The 20,438-nt window shown below is 49.3% G+C and overlaps 1 protein-coding gene across 3 annotated transcripts in view; it reads right to left on the bottom strand.

Annotated features, from left to right (window-relative positions):
• Stk32b (serine/threonine kinase 32B) overlaps positions 1–7,134 on the bottom strand; it is a 244,385-nt gene extending 237,251 nt beyond the window's left edge. For 2 of the 3 annotated variants that reach the window (XM_006985611.4, XM_076545683.1), the window contains exon 1: positions 6,844–7,134. In XM_006985611.4, the coding sequence (XP_006985673.1) occupies positions 6,844–6,895 (52 nt within the window). In that variant the 5' untranslated portion in view covers positions 6,896–7,134. The remainder of the gene's footprint in view (positions 1–6,843) is intronic. The other variant, XM_076545682.1, reaches the window with a different exon arrangement.
• Between the last annotated feature and the right edge of the window lie 13,304 nt (positions 7,135–20,438).

Below are 20,438 nucleotides of genomic sequence, written 5' to 3'. Positions count from 1 at the left end.
AACATCCTTTTTAAAAGAAAAGGTGATCATAGCCCACATTGGGGAGGTGGGCCATTTGCTTTAGTGACTGAACTGCCGGGGTGTCTCTGTAAGATGAGCCAGAGAGCAAAATCTCCAATGAGTAAGGACATTCAGGAAGATCAAAAAGCCAAGTGCTCAGAGGAGAAAGATTCCAGGGTTGATGAGAGATCAATGGCGTCGCATTTCCCTTGGCTGGGAATGACTTCGGCTGAGAATCACCCCAGTTTCCCTTCATGGGTACTTTAAGCAGCTCGTTCTCCTCTGGTGTCCTGAACTTTTCCTCACTACCTTCATAGCTCGTGTGCACTTTAGGGTGGCGGGCCCCCCAGATCCCTTTGAGGACCAGTTTCTCCATTTCTGCCTTCAAGGGCTCAAAGCCTCAATTTTAGACACCCATGGAGTGTATAGCATCTTGTTCTTTCCGGCTCCCTCAGGAACATGGCAGGCTTGGAGCTTGCTGGTGTCCATTCCTCCACCTGTCACACCAATCCTTTTCCTAAACCCTTTCCTCAAAACTGGGGATCAAGCCTGCCTCCCTCCCCACATAATTTACTTCCTTAGGGAAGGGCCATCTTTCCTCTCTTCGACATTCCCTAAAGCAGGAATGGTGTCTTACCCAGTGATAGGGGTGGTCGGGGGGAGGACACACTGTACTTCTTTCAACAGAAGGAAAATTGACATCTAGAATCACTGCATGCAAGTGATGTTTTAACACTCCAGACTGCCTGGTGTGCATGCCTCAGTTTTGGAGGGTAGGGGGCTGTCTCACAGGCTCCCTGTACACTGTGGCTGGGAGCTGCCAGGCTGCTTACAGCATTACCATCCATTCTGCACACTCAGTTCTCTGCCCATTTGTCCCAAGGCAGAAACCGGGGAACAGAAACAGGAAGACCATTCTACTCTAAAGTCCCCCCAAACTTTACAATGTAACCGGGATGTCTGTGTCCACTCCTCAGTAGCTTCAGAACCCAGAGGGACACAAAAAATTAGCTCCCAATAAGTGACTGCCTTCGGCCTCCATTCACACATGACTGCCCTATGTTTTTCAGTTACCTTGTCCCGGGCCTGGCAGGTTTAGTGGCAAAAAGAAGAAGAAGAAGAAGAAGAAGAAGAAGAAGAAGAAGAAGAAGAAGAAGAAGAAGAAGAAGAAGAAGAAGAAGAAGAAGAAGAAATTACCACTCTTCAAAGAGGTTCCAGTCTTGTTTAGAAAGTGGGCCTGTGCTGCTCATTGGATGCTGAATGCTCCCCAGAGGCTCAAGCATAGTGTGTAAACTACCACGAGACAGAGCCTGGTAGGAGGTCTTCCAGCTCCTGGGTACTGCCCTCCCTGGGGTCAGTTCTACCTTGGCTTCCAGTGTTAGGTTCTGCTTCATAGGTTTTCCTCTGCCACACATTTCATGTGCGCTGCTTGGCTACAGGTCTGAAACAGTGGAGCTGACTGATCACGGGCAGAAATCTGCAGATCTGTGAGCCAAATAAATGTTTTCTTTTATAAGCCAATGACCTCAGATCCTTTGCTATGGTCGCGGAGAGTTGACTAAGATAGGATTGAACAATTGAATGAAATCAGTCAGTGTCCCAAGCCAGCGTGTCCTTCCCTGGTAACAGGGCTGGCGAGGGTGGTTTGAGCTGTGGTCACTGGTGTCATTGCTGTTTGGACACTATTGGGGTTCACAGTGGCACCCACTTTTCCTGCTTCTGTTGATATCCTGGCTTTCCTTGGAATTTTTTCCCCATGAGCACAAGAGTCCAAGGGCCTCAAGTAGAGGCGACTCCACCCAGTGTCCAAGCAAGGCCGGAACAATCTAGGCTGGTTGGCTAGAGCCACTGATCTCCCTGACTACAGAATGGCCCAAGTCTTAACAGGGACCAACCAGAGCTGACTCTGCAGTGACCAGGAGAAAGGTGCTCTCTCCTCCACTTGGAGTCTTGAGGCTGGTGGGTTCCATGAGAAGAAAGCCTGTCCTAGCATAAAGCCTACAGAGGAGAGCAGAAGATACATGAAGAAGGTTCCAGAGTACTTGAGAAGCTGCAGCCAGCTGTGGCTGAAAAGATCCACACATTCACTCACTTTCCTAGAGTTCATGGGCATCTCAGTTCTACTCCATTCACTTGCCAGAGTTCATGGGCATCTCAGTTCTACTTCAGGTATTCTTTTAGGCCTTGGGACACTGAGCTTCTCATGAAGTTTCTATCTCAACAGAGCTCTAACTCTTCAGGAGTCTAACCTTCCATTTCCTTCTTACTGCACTTGCAATCACGTAGAAAACCCACAGTACTGTGGTTTGGATACACATTATTCCAAGAGGTCCATACGTCAAAGCCTTGGTCACCAACCTGTGCCACCAAGAGGAGGTGGACCTTTTTGGAGATAAGAACTGGTAAACGTGCAGCCACACCTGCTGCTACTCTCTGCTTTAAAAATCCCAGACCTCAATCTTCATTGAAACTAGTGGTATGCGTTGACTTACCCCAACGGGCACCCTCCCCTTCAAGACTGGCATAATCAGCAGTGCTGAGGCTTAAACGTGAAATGTCCCCCCACAGGCTCATGCTTTCGAGCACTTGGTCATTAGCACTTAGTATCACCATTTGGAAAGGTCCTTTTGGAAGGGGAGCCTCCCTTCTACAGGAAGTGGGCCATGACATGGTGGGCTCTGAGGTTTATATAAACAAACCCCACTTCCTGTTCACTCTCTGCTTCCTAACTGCTGATGCAATGTAACCAGCAGCTTCCTGAAGCAGCAGCCATGCTTTCCCTCCAGGACAGACTGTGGCTACTCAAATTGTGAGCCAGAGTAAGTCCTTCCTCCCTTGAGGTGCTTGTCAGCTATTTCATCATGGACAAGTGGCAATGCCACCAGCTGCCAGGTCCTCTAAGATATGTCCTTCTAGTATCCAGCTGGCTTACCTATTTGCTTGCCCCACAATCTGTCTTCAGTTCATTGGCCTTTCTCAAGCAATGAGTAAATGGACTTGGATTCAAAAGCAGAAAGAAATTAGGTCACTGGTGACATGCCAATGGAGGCATAATGGGACCCTAGCTTGGTCCTGTCCCTATCTCCTGGATGTCACTTATCTGGTCACGTATCTTTGCATGAACACAATGCTGTCCCACTACAGGCCAAAACCAACAGAGCCATGTAATGAGGATCCAAATGCATGGAAACTGAGCTAAAACAGACTTGTGCTTTTAAGTTGTTCAGCTCAGGTATTTCACCATGGTGACAGAAAGCTAACACAGATGATAATTAAGAAAATAATAATGTAAATAGTATGGTAGCTGGCGATGATTAGTAGAAAGAAAATCAAGCAAGGAAGGATTGAGAGTACCATTATGGGGGGGGGGGGAGTCAAAGAAGCCCTCATGAAGATATGAAGGATGTTGAGGAGGGAAACATGGGCCAAGGCCAAAGTGGGATGGGGTAATAGAGGAGGGGGAGCCTAGAGGGCGGGTCCAGGTGGGTATAGACAAGGACTTCACTTCCATCCCAATCTTTATGTGACTGCTGATAGGACCAGAGAGAGGGAGAAAGAGTGAACGGAACAGAGACCTGATGCAGCCTGGCACTCTTAGAGCAGGATGGCCCTAGATGCTGCACCCAGGTGGCCCTGAAGAGGTGAGAGCTGCAGTCAGCAGGACAGCAAGGAGGCCATGCTGGCAATCTACGCCAGGACCAGGGTTTGCAACAGATACGGAAGACGCCAAGTGGCCCCAGCCGGTCGGTTCCAGCAAAGCACTTGTTGTTGGTTGTAGGTCATTTGCTGTTCAAGGAGACTCAGGTGGGGGCATTACACAATCTTCCACCTTACCTCAGATGACATCACAGTAAACACAGCATTATTTCACATGCTGCTAAGACAGAAACGCCGCCAACTCCTTAGTGTAGCCATTCTTCCTAGGACATGAGCGTGCTCTTTCAGGCTTCTTACTGCTGGTGTTAGCATGTCAGCTGTGATCTGAACACAGTAAGCCCCATGCCCACCCTGAGATTGGAGAACATTTTACACAACGGCAAACTTTCTACTGTGGCTTAGCATTCAAGTCCTTGAGAATCAGACCTGTTCAGGAGTTAGCACCTCAGCCCCCTGGAGGAGGATACTTGCTCATCAAGCCACACTATTCCCTACCTACAACCCTTGGACAACTTCAGAATTCCTGGAAGATCAGCTCCACACACCTCACATGGTCCTGAGCCCTTTGAGGCTGGCCTGGCATTCAGGGCCATTTATGGTACCTTACTGCCTCACCTTCCACAGGTACAATAAAGGCCCTGCCAGATCTCCAATGAACCATTCTTTCTCTTTACCAACTGCCCTTGTACATTCTGTTCCCACCCTCAGAAATGTCTTTCCCTAGGAAACTACTGCCATTGCTGAAAAACTCAAATCTAGAGCTGAGTGTTCTCCCAAGGTTAGGGTCCCTCTACCACGCTTCCACTCCTGGCATCCAGCGTGGGGTAGGTGTGGGAAAGATCTATAAATGCCTATGAAATACGTGACTGGCAGGCTGCACTCCACACATGTGCAGGAAATACGTGGAGATGGCTGTAAAGTCACAGGTGCTCACAAGAGCCCCAGCCTTGTACTTCAGCCCGCCCCAAAGCAGGTGGCTCACCCAGGTTCCATAGACCCTGGACGGGGAACCAAGACAGAAAAGCCAAAACATTAACTAGAGTAAGTATTTTAGAGCAAATGGAGCATGAATGAGATCATTGACCCAGAGCTGACAGACCCAGAGCTTCCCTCTGTGAAGAAAGGGTATGAGAAAGGTGTGCTTTCCCAAAAAACTAAAATCCATAGGCGTCACACAGGGGGATGGTTTTAATGACCATATGTGGTATTTTTGGAAGGTAGGAGTATTAAGTGGCAACATCAATAAGAATAATTATAAAAATAAAAAGTAGTTATAGGCTCAGGGTATCCCCTTGCTGTCTTGAAGTGCATAAGGAAACTCCTTTTATTTAATTCAAAGAATTACCTTCTTTAGAAGTCTATTATCTGCCACAAGTGAAGTATTAATATACAGCATTTGGGGGCAGTGATTAAGAAGAATTTAAATTTCACTGTGGCAGAGAAGAAACTGGGTAAGATTTTAGAGGGGTCATTGTTAATAGAGGCCATTGTTCCATGTAGATGTGTGCTTCAAAGGAGAGAACTAATATCAGGATTCTGTTTAACTCTGTTACTGAAAACTGGTGTATACGGTAAAATTAAACCTACTGAATGATTGTTTAAAAGACAGAGAGATGTTCAGAAAACGATCAGTGTGACCTTGACCCAGGCAATACCTATGAACTCCTACTACAAAACTACATAGCAGTCCTAACTCCCTCTGGTGCATACAGAGCTCCCACTGTCTCTGACCTGACACCACCTGGCTCCTACCAGCCCACTCCAGTCTGAAGACCAAGAAGATCAAGCTTGCCAAGCACCTCCCTATCTATGCTGAACCCTCACTGTCTGTCACCAAGGATGTTTGTTCAGAGTCATCAGACTTGGGCCCCTGCAAGAAAGGACCACCATGGCTTTGCCTAGGTGGGGTCTCGCCCTTTTGAGGGGGCCACTTCTAGCTTTGATGGTTCTAGAAATCATGTTCTGAGTGGGCAAACCTGTACCCTATTCAAGAGACGATGAGCTCAGTGTGCCCAGCCTCAGGGCTAGCTCTGCCAGGTGCAGACTATGACTGGAACTCCTCTCTCTCTCTCTCTCTCTCTCTCTCTCTCTCTCTCTCTCTCTTCAATTGCAAAGCAGCCACAAGAAAAGTACTTGTTCCATTGGGATCTGTTAGCACCAAAGAAGGCTCAGGATGTCTGGACTCTAATTTGGGCACAGTAGAGATAGACAGGCAGAGAGAAGCCAGTGTGTAGTATTACTCAGAAGGTTAATAACCAATGTTTGTTTGTAAGACACTTTCCACGTGTGACTAATGATTGCGCTCCCAGCAATCTGAATAGGAACCTTCACAGATACAGGGGGAAAGGATTCAGAGGGCCTGAGTCCCGGGACACATAACGAAAATAAATGCTAAGAAAACTACTTACACTTCTGCTCAGCCAAAACCCAAGTACCAAGTTCTATCACCATTAGCCACAAGGACTCTCCGGACCCTGAGTTTACACAAGGTGGACAGCCTATAACACTCCCCACCAGGAAGCTAGCTCAAACAAGACTCCTTCCTCAGAGCCACTGACTTCAACCACAAAAAGTTTCTTTATGCAGTCCTGTCCTGAGTGAATGAAGAGAGCCATGTGCCTGTGCACAAGACCAAATCAGAGCGCTCTCTCTCTCGCTCTCTCTCTCGCTCTCTCTCTCTCTCTCACTCACACACACACACACACACACACACACACACATACACACACACATACACACACACACACACACACACACACAGTGCACTTCCACCCACTAGGCCACCTCTGTCAACGTCAAGCTCTGAAGACCACCTTGGCATCCTAGGATGATGAACCAGTGCAATGCCCCCCAACCCCATACTCCACTGTGAAGCAAGGTCTTCTCTGTGACGCCCCCCCCCCCAAGTGATAGCTTGAGTTCCCTTGTCTTTTCTCAGCCTTCTGTCTCAACCCTGGGCTCAGCATGATCTCAGCTTCTAAAGGGCACTGAAGCCTAAGAAGTGACCAGGTAGGAGCTCGATGCCTGGCTCTGGGCCGGTGCAGAGCCAGTGCGGGGTGACACGGTTGTGCTGAGATCCAGGTGTCCACCCTTGCACCGCTCTTAGCAGTTGTCCAGCGAAGGATACCAGAAGGAAAGGACGCCCAGCGATGTGGGGAGTGGCGGGCTGGGGAGTGGGTGTCTTACCTTCTTCGTTCTCGTCAAACACTGGGGGCTTGTGGGAGTGGTTCCCGCCCATATTCCGCAGCTACCGCCGCTACTACATGCCCAGCCTCCGGGATGTCAGATGCAGGATTCTCGCAGGGATAAGGGATGCAGGATGCTCTTGGGATGCCGGGCGCGGGATGAGAGCCCGGGGATGCAGGAAGCAAGCTGCGACGGGAGCGGCCAGACAGGGTTGTAGCGTGTGTGCAGAGGGGGCCGATTGCAGCTCAGGGATGGGGGCCGTGTAGCCACCCTTTCCTTCAGGGTGCCCACGAGCCGCGATCACGGCACCCCTTGAGCCCTCACCCGGTTCTCTCTATGACGCACAATACACTGATGGAAACCCGGGGACTCCCTAAGCCCAGATCACCGTGTAACGCCGTTCACAACGGTGGTGAGGAAGAACGGGAGGAAGAGGAGAGAGAAGGAGGGAGGGAGGGCGTGCAGCGGGAGGAGGGGGAGTGGACCGGGATCTCAGCCAAGAGTTAGAAGCCACCGCCCCCATTTCACAGTCGGGTGGGCGGGGACTCCGAAGGAAAGGGGCCTCCCTGGAGCAGCTGGGTCCCTGGGACACCCCATCTGCAGCGTTTGACAGTTCGTGTTGGCTAAGAACTGCGGTCACCCGCTAGGCTCAGCCACAGGCTTCTTCTTTGTTTTCTGGGATGTTTAGTGAATGAAAGGAGAGCCCAGATCAGCGAGATAGGTCTAATGTAACCTCACCTTGTACATCGAGAAACTGAAGCCCCACGAGTGTCATTTACTAAATAAAATATAATAAAATGTCCATTTGGGGAAATTGCCTGTCCAGTTCTTCAGGATTCCCTCACACTGTGAAGCCTGGAGGCTGATTTAGGGGCGGGGTTCTCGTCTGGGTCTCTGGACTCTTACAGCGGCTGGGGGGCGGGGAGGGGGGCGGCGGCGTGGTGCTTGTGTGTGTGTGTGTGCGGGGGAGGGGAGATGTCTCCAGAGTCCAGGATCCCTAAGGACTGTAGACTTTCAGGGGCCAGGGTAGGCGGCACGAACTCCCTGGGAGGCTGGCATTACCCCCATAGCGCGGGCTATTGGCCCAGGCTACCCAGGGACGGGGCATCTCTGGCCACATCCTGCCACCTGCTGGGCGCTGGGAGCCACTGTGCGAACCTAGGCTCTTTTCTGGGTCTTCCTAACCGATTTCCCTCCCTCTGCCCTCCACCCCGACCCCTTTTTTTGCTAATATAACTTAATTTCTCAGAAACTAAGGACAAAAGAGATGAGCTTGGAGCCAGCTCCACCGTGACCTGACTGATTGATTAACTGCTTCTAGTCCAACTGACCTCATCCTCACAGGCTACATACCTGGTGTTCATGGATTCTCATCTGTGGAATGGGGTGATACCCAGGTGGCTGTAAGGTTGTCCAATAATATGTATAAAAAAAGCAAGAATATCTGGCTGGAAATTAATGATGGAGATGCACAACCTGCTCTTCCTTGGGCCAATGAGCTTCAGTGATGTGGCCAGGCTACACCAGACTCGGGGCTGAATGCAAGATACAGGAGACACCTCAAGGTCAGGGCTAGAAATTCAGACAGTCCCGAGTCTTTTTTCCCCATTCTAGGGAGTGAACTTGAATAGGTCACATAACCTCTTCTGGCCTCAGTTCCTCCATTTGTGCAATGGGTCGAATAGCACATCTACATTCCCAAGGCTCGTGATGGGGAACAAGGGGGTGATTTTGAGCCCTGGAATGTAGTAAGCATGGCGTAAGTGTGTTCTGTTGCCTTGGACCCTGAGTTGCTGTGTGGGCAGCTGCTGCCTCACGGCCCTTCTCTGCTCCCTGACCTGCTGTGGACATGAAGTGACTGCCAGTTCTGAAAGAGGCCTCTAGAGTTGGCCCTTGTGGCCTTTCATTTCCACCTTTCACACAAGAAGAGCTGTCCCTGGGCAGCCTCTTCCAAGGATGAAGGGACCAGGGTGCAGACCTGAACCCCATGTATACCCAGAAGCAGAGCTGCATGCTCAGGCAAGAGGGGTGTATGCTCTCAGAAGCAGCTGAGGTACAGGGTATTTGTTTTGAAGCATTATCACAGAATATTTGACTGGTGTGCATATGAAAGTAATAGCCATGTCAGCAAAGACTGATTTTTGCTGTGTTAGAAGGAATCCCAGGAGCCTTGGGGATAGCAGAGCCACTGGTCTGCCCCTCCCCCAAAGGCCAGAGAGGCAGAGCCCTAATGGCTTTGAACATCTGTTCCCTCTCCTCTCAGCGCTGTTCAGGCAATAGTTTCTAAATACTTATGATGAGTCAGGAACTGGAAACACGGTTGACTAAGAGTGGGATTTCATGAGGTTTAGAACCTCTGGCAATGGGGGGAAGAGCTTTGATAATGATAGAAGGTGAAGCCAGCGCTATGAAAGCCAAGAGTAGACATCAAACCACACCTGGCATCGCTGAGGGCTTCCGGGAGAGAAGGGGCTTGAGCTGGACCTGGAAGGGCAAAGAGAATCAGCAGATGGTGAGAGGAGCTGCCTGTGACGTTCCCACAGTCAAGGGAGAACGGTTCCTTCTAGAACAGTCATAAGAATGGCTACTTTATCTGGCACTGTGTCCCAAGCTCTGTGCCAAATCTTGATAGGGTGCTCAGCCCAGCAAACCCCTTCCTCCTTCTCTATGGGGTGTTTACCCACCACCCCCACAGCTCCCCAGAGTTTTCTTGAGTTCGAGCAGCAGGAAATATTATATAGAAGGATTTAGATTGTGGAGATAAACAGGTAGAAAATAAAGGACAGACTTGAGAGGGCCTGGAACCTATTCTAAGGAGCCCTGACTGTCTCTGCCCCAGGGTTTTTATAGAGACACCAAGGGGTGGAGCAAAAGACCTCCCCCCAGCACAGCCAAGTGCAGACCATCTCAGACACCTGCACTCAGGCCCGTGGTTCTAATTATCCTCTCTATGTGGGCCTGCTGGGTAAAGCCAAGAGGAACCTGAAAACAGGCTCCCACACTCCTCCCCTCACAGACAGTATGCTGGACATTGGGTCTCATTGCTTCTCATGAGCTAGCTGTCCCCTTCAACTCTCATGATGGCCCTGGCAGCCATGTACCCTCATTATCCAGATGGAAGGAGACTGTGGCGTGAGAAGGGTAAGCTGATAGCAAAGGCGAAGGAAGGAAGGAAGGAAGGAAGGAAGGAGGGAGGGAGGGAGGGAGGGAGGAAGGGAGGGAGGGAGGAAGGAAGGAAGCAAAGAAGGAAGGGGGAGAGAGAGGGGGGAGAAAGAAAGAAAGAAAGAAAGAAAGAAAGAAAGAAAGAAAGAAAGAAAGAAAGAAAGAAAGAAAGAAAGAAAGAAAGAAAGAAAGAAAAAGAAAGAAACCAAAGATTCAAATTCCAAAACCAACCGTGTCCACCAGCTTTGCTGAAAGGATGGCAGTGACCCAGAACGGAATAGTGACTATTTTGAGAGTTATAAATAAATTCAGCTTTTAAATTTTCTCTTCTACTTGTTTTTCTTATGTTAACAATTAGTGAAAACAACAATACTTTCACTTTGAAAAGTCTTTCAAACATTGCCCCTGATTTCATAAGATGTGTGCCACTGAGAACATGGCCCACAGAATCAACTAAGCAGGGTTCACGGGGACTCACAGAGACTTAAGTGACAATCACGGAGCCTACACTAGGCCCTCTGCATATATGTTATGGTTGTGTAGCTAGGTGTTCTTGTGGGACTCCTAACAGTCGTAGTGGGGGTGTCTCTGATTTTTTGCCTGCTCTTGGGACCCTTTTCCACCTACTGAGTTGCCTCATCCAGGCTTGATATGAGGGTTTGTGCCTGGTCTTATTGTAACTTGTTATTCTGTGTTCTGTTGATATTTCTAGGAGGCCTGCCCTTTTTTGAGAGGAAACAGAGGATGAATGGAAAGGGGAGGTGGATGGGATGGGAAAGAGTGGAAGGAGGGGAAACTGTGGTCAGGATGCAATGTGTGAAAGAATAAAAAGATGTGTGTCATGCTTTACTGCGATAGTTACTGTGGGACATAAGCAGAGGTGGCACAGTTGTCCCCATTTTTTTCAGGTGAAGAAAGGGGGGCTCTTGGATTTAAATGGCTGGTCCTTAATTCCATTAAAGTCATTAACATGTCCTCACAAAGTTTGTGCCTTGACAAAAACGGAAATTCCAACACTCGGGAGGCAGAGTCAGATGGATCTCTTACTTTGAGGCCAGCCTGGTCTACAGAACAAGTTCCAGGACACCCAGGGCTACACAGAGAAACTCTGTCTTGAAAGAGGGGGGAGGAAAAGGAGGAAGAAGAGGGAGAGGAGAAGGAATTTACTTTTATTCTTTAGGAGACCAGAAGTCCAAAGCCAAGATGTGCACCTAGCTGGTCCCCTCTAAGTAACCTGTGAGAGGATCTGTGCCATTCCGGCAACCTCTGGCATCTTCTGGCATCTGGCAGCTCCAGGTATTCCTTTGCTCTGGGTTACAAGTCCTCATTCTGTGCTACCTATGTTATCTGGCCGACGCCTAGCTGCCTCCCATTTGGACTTCTCTTCAGTGTTATTGGAATGGGGCTTCCTCTGTGACCCAAGAGGCCCCTGTTCAACCAGGAAGTCTCCAGGAATGGATGGGGAGCTAAATGGTGAGTGGCACCCAACCTCTCTCACCTCTGGTTTTAAAGACAATTGACAGTAGAATCCTCCAGAAACCTTAGTTACAGGTCTTTGTGGCAGAAGGCAAACGATCCTGGTAACATCTGTGTGAATTGTTCTGAAGCAAGTTCCTTTTCTACAAGCTACATGTGCTGGCTGCCACCAGTCTCCCAAGAGATAGTCTGAACTTGACTCCAGCTGTGCTCCAGATGAAGCCGGCCCCTTGTCTGCCCTTCCTGACTCAGTTGATGCAGTTTTGTGTGGTCTAATTCTATGCAAAACATCAAATTAAATACACTCCACCACCATCTCTGACCTGCTGGATTTGGGGAGCAGGTCAGGCACGGAGATGTTTGGGAAGATCTGGTCTCAGAATCCCTCTGTGAGTTAGAGGAGGGGTTAGGGGTGTTCTCCAGCTCCAGAGACAGATGCTGAATAAGACCATTTCCTTTTGTTTCCTTATATTTGCAGAATGCAGTCTCGTGACTACTCATGTTATTGCTGAGAACATGAACTGGCCATTCTTGCATTTGGGGCTCTCCATGCCTAGGACTGTAATGTTTAGTTTTCTGTAACTTGATCTCACCATGGAGGCTAATGTTATTCCCTGGAGCAGGATGTCTTCTGTGCCAAACCATTATTATTATTTTTTTTAGAGTCCTCTAGATCAGATCTTTGTTATCCTTTTTGTTAAGCCAATTTTATTTAAAACTTAAGTCTTGTTTGCCTAGAGTCAATACTGTGTGCTGGTGTTACAGTTCAAGCCACTCTGCTTGGCAGTGGTGTTCCTTACAAAGAAAGAAAACGGTGAGGTTGTTTGTGGCACACTGCGATAAGGCAGGGCTCGCACGTGCAGTCTTGCGGTTGGAACTCATCTCCCTTGCATGGATGGTTATCCCTGGCGATTTTTTTTAAATCAGCATTTCAAAACACAATTTTACTGCACACCTTGGGGTGTATGTGTGTTCAGTCAAAATAGGGGTTTATAAATTGCTCCCACGGTAGACGTCTGCGTTTCTTGGCATTGCAAAACTCCCCTGGAGGTATTTTCATAGTTTGGAACTTAGTAACCCTGGAAGATCTGAACTGCTCATTCTTACATTAAAATGGTTTGCAGCATATCTCCACGGTGCCCTCAAGTTAAGTGTTTGTGGAAGACTGCAGCTGCAATGTGAACCAGGCTGGGCAGGAAGAGTTTCCCAGCTGCCAAAGGCAACATCCAGTGGAGTGTATTTCCTCTGTATTCCTGCCTAGCTTATAAGGATTCTTATAAGAGGCTTAAGGGAGTATCGTGAACACAGGGAAATGTGTGTGTGTGTGTGTGTGTGTGTGTGTGTGTGTGTGTGTGTGTGTGTGTGTGTGTGTGTGTGAATGAAGACTCGCCTATACGTGCACATGTACATAGCTAAGTTCTTTAGGTTGATTCTTCATTTATAAAATAGGGAAAAGTTTTCTTGATGTTTGAGCTTGGGAAATGATCCCCCAAAACATGTTGCTTTCACCTGGTCTCAATAAGAATATCTCGCTGCTGTTCCCTGTCCCATCTCTCCATCATCTTTATCTCTCCCCATCTCCTCTTCAGAAGGGGCTATCCCTGCAGTGCCTTCATCTGACTAGGAAATTTCTTCCCAAAGAGATGGAGTTGCCATCACCCCCTCCCTGGGCATCCTCTATTGTCACCATGGAATCCTGGTCACTGGTGAGAAGGGGTTGGAGTGGTCACATGACCAAACAGGCTTGCATCTGCTCTAGGGGAAGTCTGAGGCTACCTGGGGGACCTATCAGCACAATGAGTACATAATCCTTGGTAAGTTCCTGCCCCTTGCCTGCTAGAGTCCCATGAAACTGTCACCAGCCATTCACTTTCCCCAAGGAACCACTGTCCCCTGTCAAAATCACATGCTCCCCTTGTCATGACCCTCTTGTCATGACCCCCTTGTCATGCCCCCCTCTGGAGAAGGATGTGTATGTTTCTGAAGCTCCTTGGGTACCGACTGATCATTCTCTTGTGTTTCCCCATTGTATCACTTTTCTCCTTGAAAAGATGCCTGATAGAAGCGACTTTGTGGGAGTTGCTTCTATCTAAAGGGATGGTTTGGCTTCATGGCTTGAGAGGGTACCACCCATCGTGGTGGAGAAGGCACGGTATGGCAGAGTTGCTGCTGGGATTTCCTGGGTCTCCATAGACCAGAAATTAGAGAGCTCAAGCCAGAAACAGAGCCCCATAAGGCCCGAGCTCCACCCGCTAAGGCCCCACATCTGTCATATAGGTGCCCTATCCAAAAGATTTTGCAGCCTCCAAAATCCCAGCACCGCACACAGGAGGCCAGCTGTTCAAACACATAAGTCTATGGGGGTCTTTTCACATTCCATTCCTCACACCAGACTGGAGGGGTGGCTCTATCACCAGAAAGCTTTCTTCTCCAGAACTCCCCCAAAAGCCAAGCATATTGATGCATGCCTGGAGAACCAGCATCTGTAAAGTGGGAGGCGGAGACAGGTGGGTCCCTGGAAGCTTGGTGGCCAGCTAGCCTAGTCTCCTGAAGTTCACACCAGTGAGAAACCCTGCCTAAGAGGTGGAAGGCGCCTGAAGACTGACATCCAAGGTTACCCTCTGCTCTCCACACTCATACCATGTACACGCACGCACCTCCACACTCACACACATGAATTCACAGAGGCAACCAAACTGCAGCACCGGGGTTAAGCACATCTGTAGAAGTGTGTGCCTATTCTGTCAGTCTGTCTACCCTCCATTGATGAGGCTGAGCCTCTTCTTCAGCATCAGCACATGCTACCTCAGTGTGCTATGGCAAGCTTTGGAGACAAGTTCGCCAAAGGGAGCCTGCCAAGGACGAAGCAGCCATGAATGTAGGCTGACTTGCTGGCCGTCCTGGTTTGCTCTCGGTTGTGATGATAAACACCATGACCCAAAGCAACTGTGGAGGGAAAAAGGTTTGTTTCAGCTTACAGCTTACAGCATGAAGGGAAGTCAGGATAGGAACTCAAGGAAGATCCTGGAGGTGGAAACTGAAGCAGAGACTGCGGGGGAACTCTGCTTACTGGCTTGCTTCCCATGGCTTTCTCAGTTTTCTCTCTCATACAACCCAGGACCACCTGGCGCAGTGGGATGAACCCTTCCACAGCAACCGTTAAGAAGATCCCCCGCACATCTGCCTACATGACAATTTGATGGAGGCCTTTTCTCAAGTGAGGGTTCCTCTTCCCAGACAACCCTCACTTGAGTCAAGTTAACAAACAAACCATTGCACTAGCCTTGGAAATATTACACCAGCAGCCAAACCTGAAGACCCGAGCTGGATTCCTGGGACAGAACTGATTCATAATGTTGTTCTCTCTCTCTCTCTCTCTCTCTCTCTCTCTCTCTCTCTCTCTCTCTCTCTCTCTCTCTCTCTCTCACACACACACACACACACACACACACACACACCACACACACACTAAATGTAACAAAGACTATCACACAGCCTAGTCACCCTCAAAAGGATGCTCCGCCATATAGGACACTGAGCAAGGCTGAATGACCGAATGTGGGAGGTAGAGATCTGCTATTGCTCCCTAGAGGGCAGAGACCTTCTCCCCAGAGAGTTCTTATCCTCACCCACTATGGCTAAGAGGGCAACTGCTGTGACTGCAGCCTTGTCTAGCAGCTGACCCTCCCGGGGTCACGCCGCACACCTCCTGGATGTCAGGAACAGTTCTGAGTGCTGGGTCTTTACTGGGGAACAAGCCATATTTGGTCCCTGTACTGGAGGCATTCAACGGCTTTCAGGTTGCTTCAGCATCCTTGATTACATTTTCCTCATGCCAGCCTTTGAAATAGGAATGCACTTATTACAAGTGAGAAAGTCATACTTGAAATACAAACATGGAGATCTATTGCATGTGAGTGCACATGTATTCTTACAACACTTTAATTTGCATTTTGGTGAAATGTGTTCTCATCTTGTAGACTCTGAAGACAACCCCTTTAAAACATCTTTTTGCCCAGCAAGCATGACTTCAAGTCTCTGCTGTTAACACACCACCTCCATCTCTTGCCTTGGACCTTCATCTTCCAGGTCTGGTTCAACCATTTTCCCACCCAAAGAGACCCAGCCCTTATCCTCACCCATGGCAAAGTGCATATATTCCTCAGCCCTGGTGACTATTTGCACCTTCTGTGCTTAGGAATGTGTATGCAAGAGAGAGGACTCACAAAATATCAGAGGGTCAGCCTGGTGTGCTAATACACACCATTAGTCCCAGCATTCAGGAGGCAGAGGCAGAATCTCTGTGAATTCAAGGCCTATATAACAAGTTTGGGGATGGCCAGGGCTATAAAGAGAAACCCTGTCTCAAAACACACACACACCAGGAGGTGGTGGTGTGGAGGTTTGTAGACATTTTAAGGTACTTCCAGAATTCTGTGACTAGATCTGCTTTAATATATGCTGGCTTTCTGTCAGTGTGACAAAATACCTAAGATCATTATTTGAGAGACAAAGAGTGCAAGGCTGGTATGGTGGCTCAGGAGGCTGAGGCAGGAGCATCACTACAATTGAGGTCAGACCAGGCTACAGAGAAGACCCTGCCTCAAACAAAGGAAGAAGGGAAGGGAAGGAGGGAGAAAGAGATGGGAGGGGGGAGGGAGGGAGAAGGGAGGAAGGGAGGAGGGAGGGAGGGAAGGAGGGAGGGAAAGGAGAGGGATGAATAAAGAAATAAAAAGGATTATTTCAACTCACAGATCTGTAGGCTTCATCCCAGAACTGATGGGTCCACATGGTGGCAGGGGTGTGTGATGGAGCCTAGACAGTAATCCAGATGTTCCTCCAGCCCCTTCTGCTTCTCTACAGGGGCAGGACTGACCACAGCAACCAAACAAGAGAGTGAGGGTGTGAGGAGGGGGTCTGTGTTGCCTGTTTTCAAGTTGTATGTGTACATGTTCCTGTGCATAGACACATGTATGCAGGTATATGTGCTTGTGTGTGTGTGTGTATGTGTGTGTGTGTGTGTGTGTGTGTGTGTATGTATGTGTGTGTAGATTAACTTCAAGTGTCTTCCTCAGTCACTCTCCACCCACCCCTTTTTTGAGATTTTGAGGCAAGTTCTCTCATTGCCCTGAGGCTTGCCAATTCAGCTAGACTATCTGGCCAACAAGCCCCAGACCCCTGTCACTTTCTCCCTGTGCTAAACCTTTTAATGGTGACTGGGAAATCAAACTCAGGTCCCCATGCTTATACAGCCAGTATTCTACCCGCTGCGCCATCTCCCCAGCTCTGTGTTTGAAGGACAGTCCCCCCATGTGGAGATGGCTCTGAAGATGGAGCTGACAAGCCCATGGCAGGTAAAGTTGTTCTTCAGTGCTGAGCTCCAGTGCCCACACCAGGTCAAAGCCATGGCAGCACCTCTATCAGAACGGGGATTGCTACGTGCAGTCAGGGCTTGCAAACTATGCATAGAGTTTCTACCATTTCACCAGATATGAGAGGAGGGAAGACATGGGGGGTGCAGTTAGGAACTGTGTTAGAGGCCTGGCAGCCTGAGGGACAATGATATGTTTGTTTAGAAAGTCTCAGTGTCCATTTATAGAAGGTCATTGCAGTAGACCTGGTGAGAAAGATGTCATTCACTCACGTACATCTTCTAGTTCCTGTTTCCAAAGATTCATACCGTGGCTTTAAGAATGCCAGCAGCTGTTTAATAGCCCCCGCTGAACAAGTCCGGCTAGCAGTGAGAGAGCAGAGTCCACACAGATGAGGAGCCAGGGGAAGTACAGGTGACACAGTGTGACATCTGTGGGGTCCACCTGGAAAGGAGATGACTTCTTCTGTCCTCTTCCTCCTTTTCCTCTTCGTCTGGAAATGTTTAAGGGAATTTAATTTTATATTCAAAGTTTTATGGTGTGTGTGTGTGTGTCTGTGTGTCTCTGTGTCTCTGTGTGTGTGTGTCTGTGTGTGTCTGTCTATGTCTGTCTGTGTGTCTGTGTGTGAATGTGTGTGTGTGTGTGTGTGTGTGTGTGTGTGTGTGTGTGTGTGTGTATCTGCGGTGCATGTGCCTCTGTGTGTGTAGATCAGAGAACAACCTTGGATATCATTCCTCCTAGGTGCCATCTCTTTGGGGATTTTTATATTTCTTTATTTACTTGTGCATGAAGGAGTGTACTATGTACCATGGTGCACGTGTGGAGATCAGAGGACAACCTGTGGGACTCATTCCTCTCTTTCTACCATGTGAGGTTCTAGGGGTGGAATTCAGGTAATAGGGCTTGGAGAGAAGTGCCTTTATCTGCTGAGACACCTCACTGCACCCACGTTTTCAGTTTGGTGGGAGGGTGTTTGTTTTTGAGACAGGGTCTCCTGCTGGCCTGGGGCTTTCCAATGCACTAGGCTGGCTGGCCAGCAAGCCTGGCTCAAGGGATCCACCCGTCTCCGCTTCCCCAGTGCTGGGTTGCACACGTGTGCCATCAATGCCTGGCTCTATTTTTTTTTTTTCTCATATGGGTTCTGGAGATTGTCAACTGAGCCATCTACCCAGCCCAGGGCCTTTGTCTTCTACGCAGCAGTGAATTATGATCAAAGAATCTTTGTAGCACCCGCTAAGTACACAGGGCCAGGGAGAGTCGGGTTTCCCCAGTGAGGGAGAATGGTGTGGGGACTCCTATCCCACAAGGCATTGGGGCTCTGGGTCCATGCCACCTCAGCCTCTTGCCAGGAGTCAGCAGCAGGCAGATTAAAGCTGACCTGGCCTACCACCTCCTCCGACTCAGAGCTGTGGTGTAGTCCGTCGGGGGGATTGTAAAGAGAAAGTGCTGGAAGCGGAAACCTCGGTACAATGATCTTTTGACCCTTGCTGACTCCCTTGCTTATACCACCCGCACACCCCACCCCCTAAAACTATGCCTTCCTCCTAGGGAAGAAAGGAACCATTCAAATAAGATATTTATAAAACCCGGAGGTCGCGCTTGGCCCGGCTCACCATGCCAACAACCTGGAGAGGCTGTGCCAGTGTCTGCAGTGGTCCCGGCCTGGGCTTTTCTGTCAAAGATTTACATTTTTCTCTCCGCTTCCTGCCCTGAGTGTGTGCTGGCGATGGGGCTTCCTGGAAGGCCAGAGGCCAAAACACTCAAAGTGCTTCCCAGGGGAGGGAGCCTGGCTTCTCAAAAGGGGTCACCCGCAGGGGCTGCTGGAGAAGGGGCTCCAGAGCGCTGGGCCAGCAGGAAGGTTGGTGGGTGTGTTTGGGCTGTAGCTGCAGACCCCTGAGGCCTCTGCATCAGGAAGGGAAGCAACACAAAGCCATTCATTCATTCATTCATTCATTCATTCATTCATTCATTCCTCCTGCTGAGCCCCCATGTCCTGGGCTAGCATGCCAAGGCCCTGACCCCAAAGCCCTCAGGGTCTATAGTATGTGCTTGTATTTGGCAGTTGGAACTGAGTTTATGGGGCTAGCATTACATAAATATAACAGAAACCCCCCTGTGTTTACCCTACACCAGGCACTGATCTAGGGGATTAGGGTATGGACTAGTTAGTCCTCTCAAAAGTTCATGTGCATGATCTTACGGTCAATGGTAAAGACAGGTCAGAGGCACATTTACTACCCTGATCTAATTGCTGCTCAGTGTGGGCTATGTGTGCACGTGCGTTTGTGCGTGCGTGCGTGTGTGCATGCGTGCATGTGTGTGCATGTTTATACCCCAGAAACACACACAACCATTGTGGGCAAACCATAAATCATGGAAGCTTTTCCACTTTGTCTCTAAGCCCTGCATGGAGACCAGTGCTGTTGCCTTCCTACTGAGAAAACATGAGAAAGTCACACCTTTAGAAACTGGCAGAACGGGCAGACTAGTGAGGCCAGTTTGTGGCTCAAGGTTTGAGCCTTCAAGTCAAGCTAGACCTCTAAAAGATTAGAAGTAGTACCGCCATTGCCAGAGAGCAGCTGGGGTGGGGTGGGGTGGGGTGGGGTTCGTGTTTCCTGGGAGCCAAGTTTGAGTCCGGAGAGATGCACAGGCTCTGGAGATGGTGATAGTGAGGGCTGCATAGTGCTGTGGTGTCCTCGCTGTCCCGGACAGGGAAGGTAGAAGCATGGTGTGTTTCCTGCCGTGCATGTTTTACTGCAGCATATGTTCTCCTAGGTGCAGAGGAGACGGCACAGCTCTAAGCACCCATCACTCTGCACAGTACATGCTTGGGTACCTTTTGTTACAGAAGGAGTCATTAAAGATAGACACTTCAAGAGCTGGAGAGATGGCTCGGCGGTGAAGAGCACTGGCTGCTCTTCCAGAGGACCTGGGTTTGATTCCCAGCAACCACATGGTGGCTCACAACCACCTTCTGAAGCCCTCTTCTGGCCTCTACGGGCAGTGAGCACATAGACATACATCAGTCAAAACAGCCATACACATAAAATTTCAAACATTTTTTTAAAGATGGGTGCTCTTGAGTAGTAGGGCTTGGGTCCCAAGCACCAGCTGAGTGGGTGCTACCTGTGACAGACACCCAGACCTGTCTGCTCAGCCAGTCAGAGCTGTCCACATAATGAAAGGAATGTGGTGGGTTAATCCTCTGGCTTCCCACCGACAGAGCAAAAGGAAGAGCAAGTGAACCTCTAAACACTCTAACGTGAGGTGGGACCACCCTTGGAAGTAGTCTAGGTGCTCTAGAGACACTGTGCAGGGAGGCTGGCTTTGGGGAGTGTCTCCAGTTGTGCACAACATGGGACCCCACGTCAATCCTCACAACACAACTTACGGAGTCAGTCAGAGAATCAAGACCCGCTAGAAACTGCAGGTTTGCTGGGTATGGCACTGGCCACAGCTCATTGTGCCTGTGGGTTCCACTCTGGCAGTGTCCACACACCCACAGCCTGTCACTTCCTACTCTTCCTCCTCCACCCCAGAAGAGAAAACTCAGGTATTCTGATGATGGGCCCTTAAGCGCAATAT

This window comes from Peromyscus maniculatus, chromosome 10 (assembly GCF_049852395.1).
Source record: "Peromyscus maniculatus bairdii isolate BWxNUB_F1_BW_parent chromosome 10, HU_Pman_BW_mat_3.1, whole genome shotgun sequence".
Classification (NCBI taxonomy): Eukaryota; Metazoa; Chordata; class Mammalia; order Rodentia; family Cricetidae; genus Peromyscus; species Peromyscus maniculatus.
This window is presented reverse-complemented; position numbering and strand designations above follow the sequence as displayed.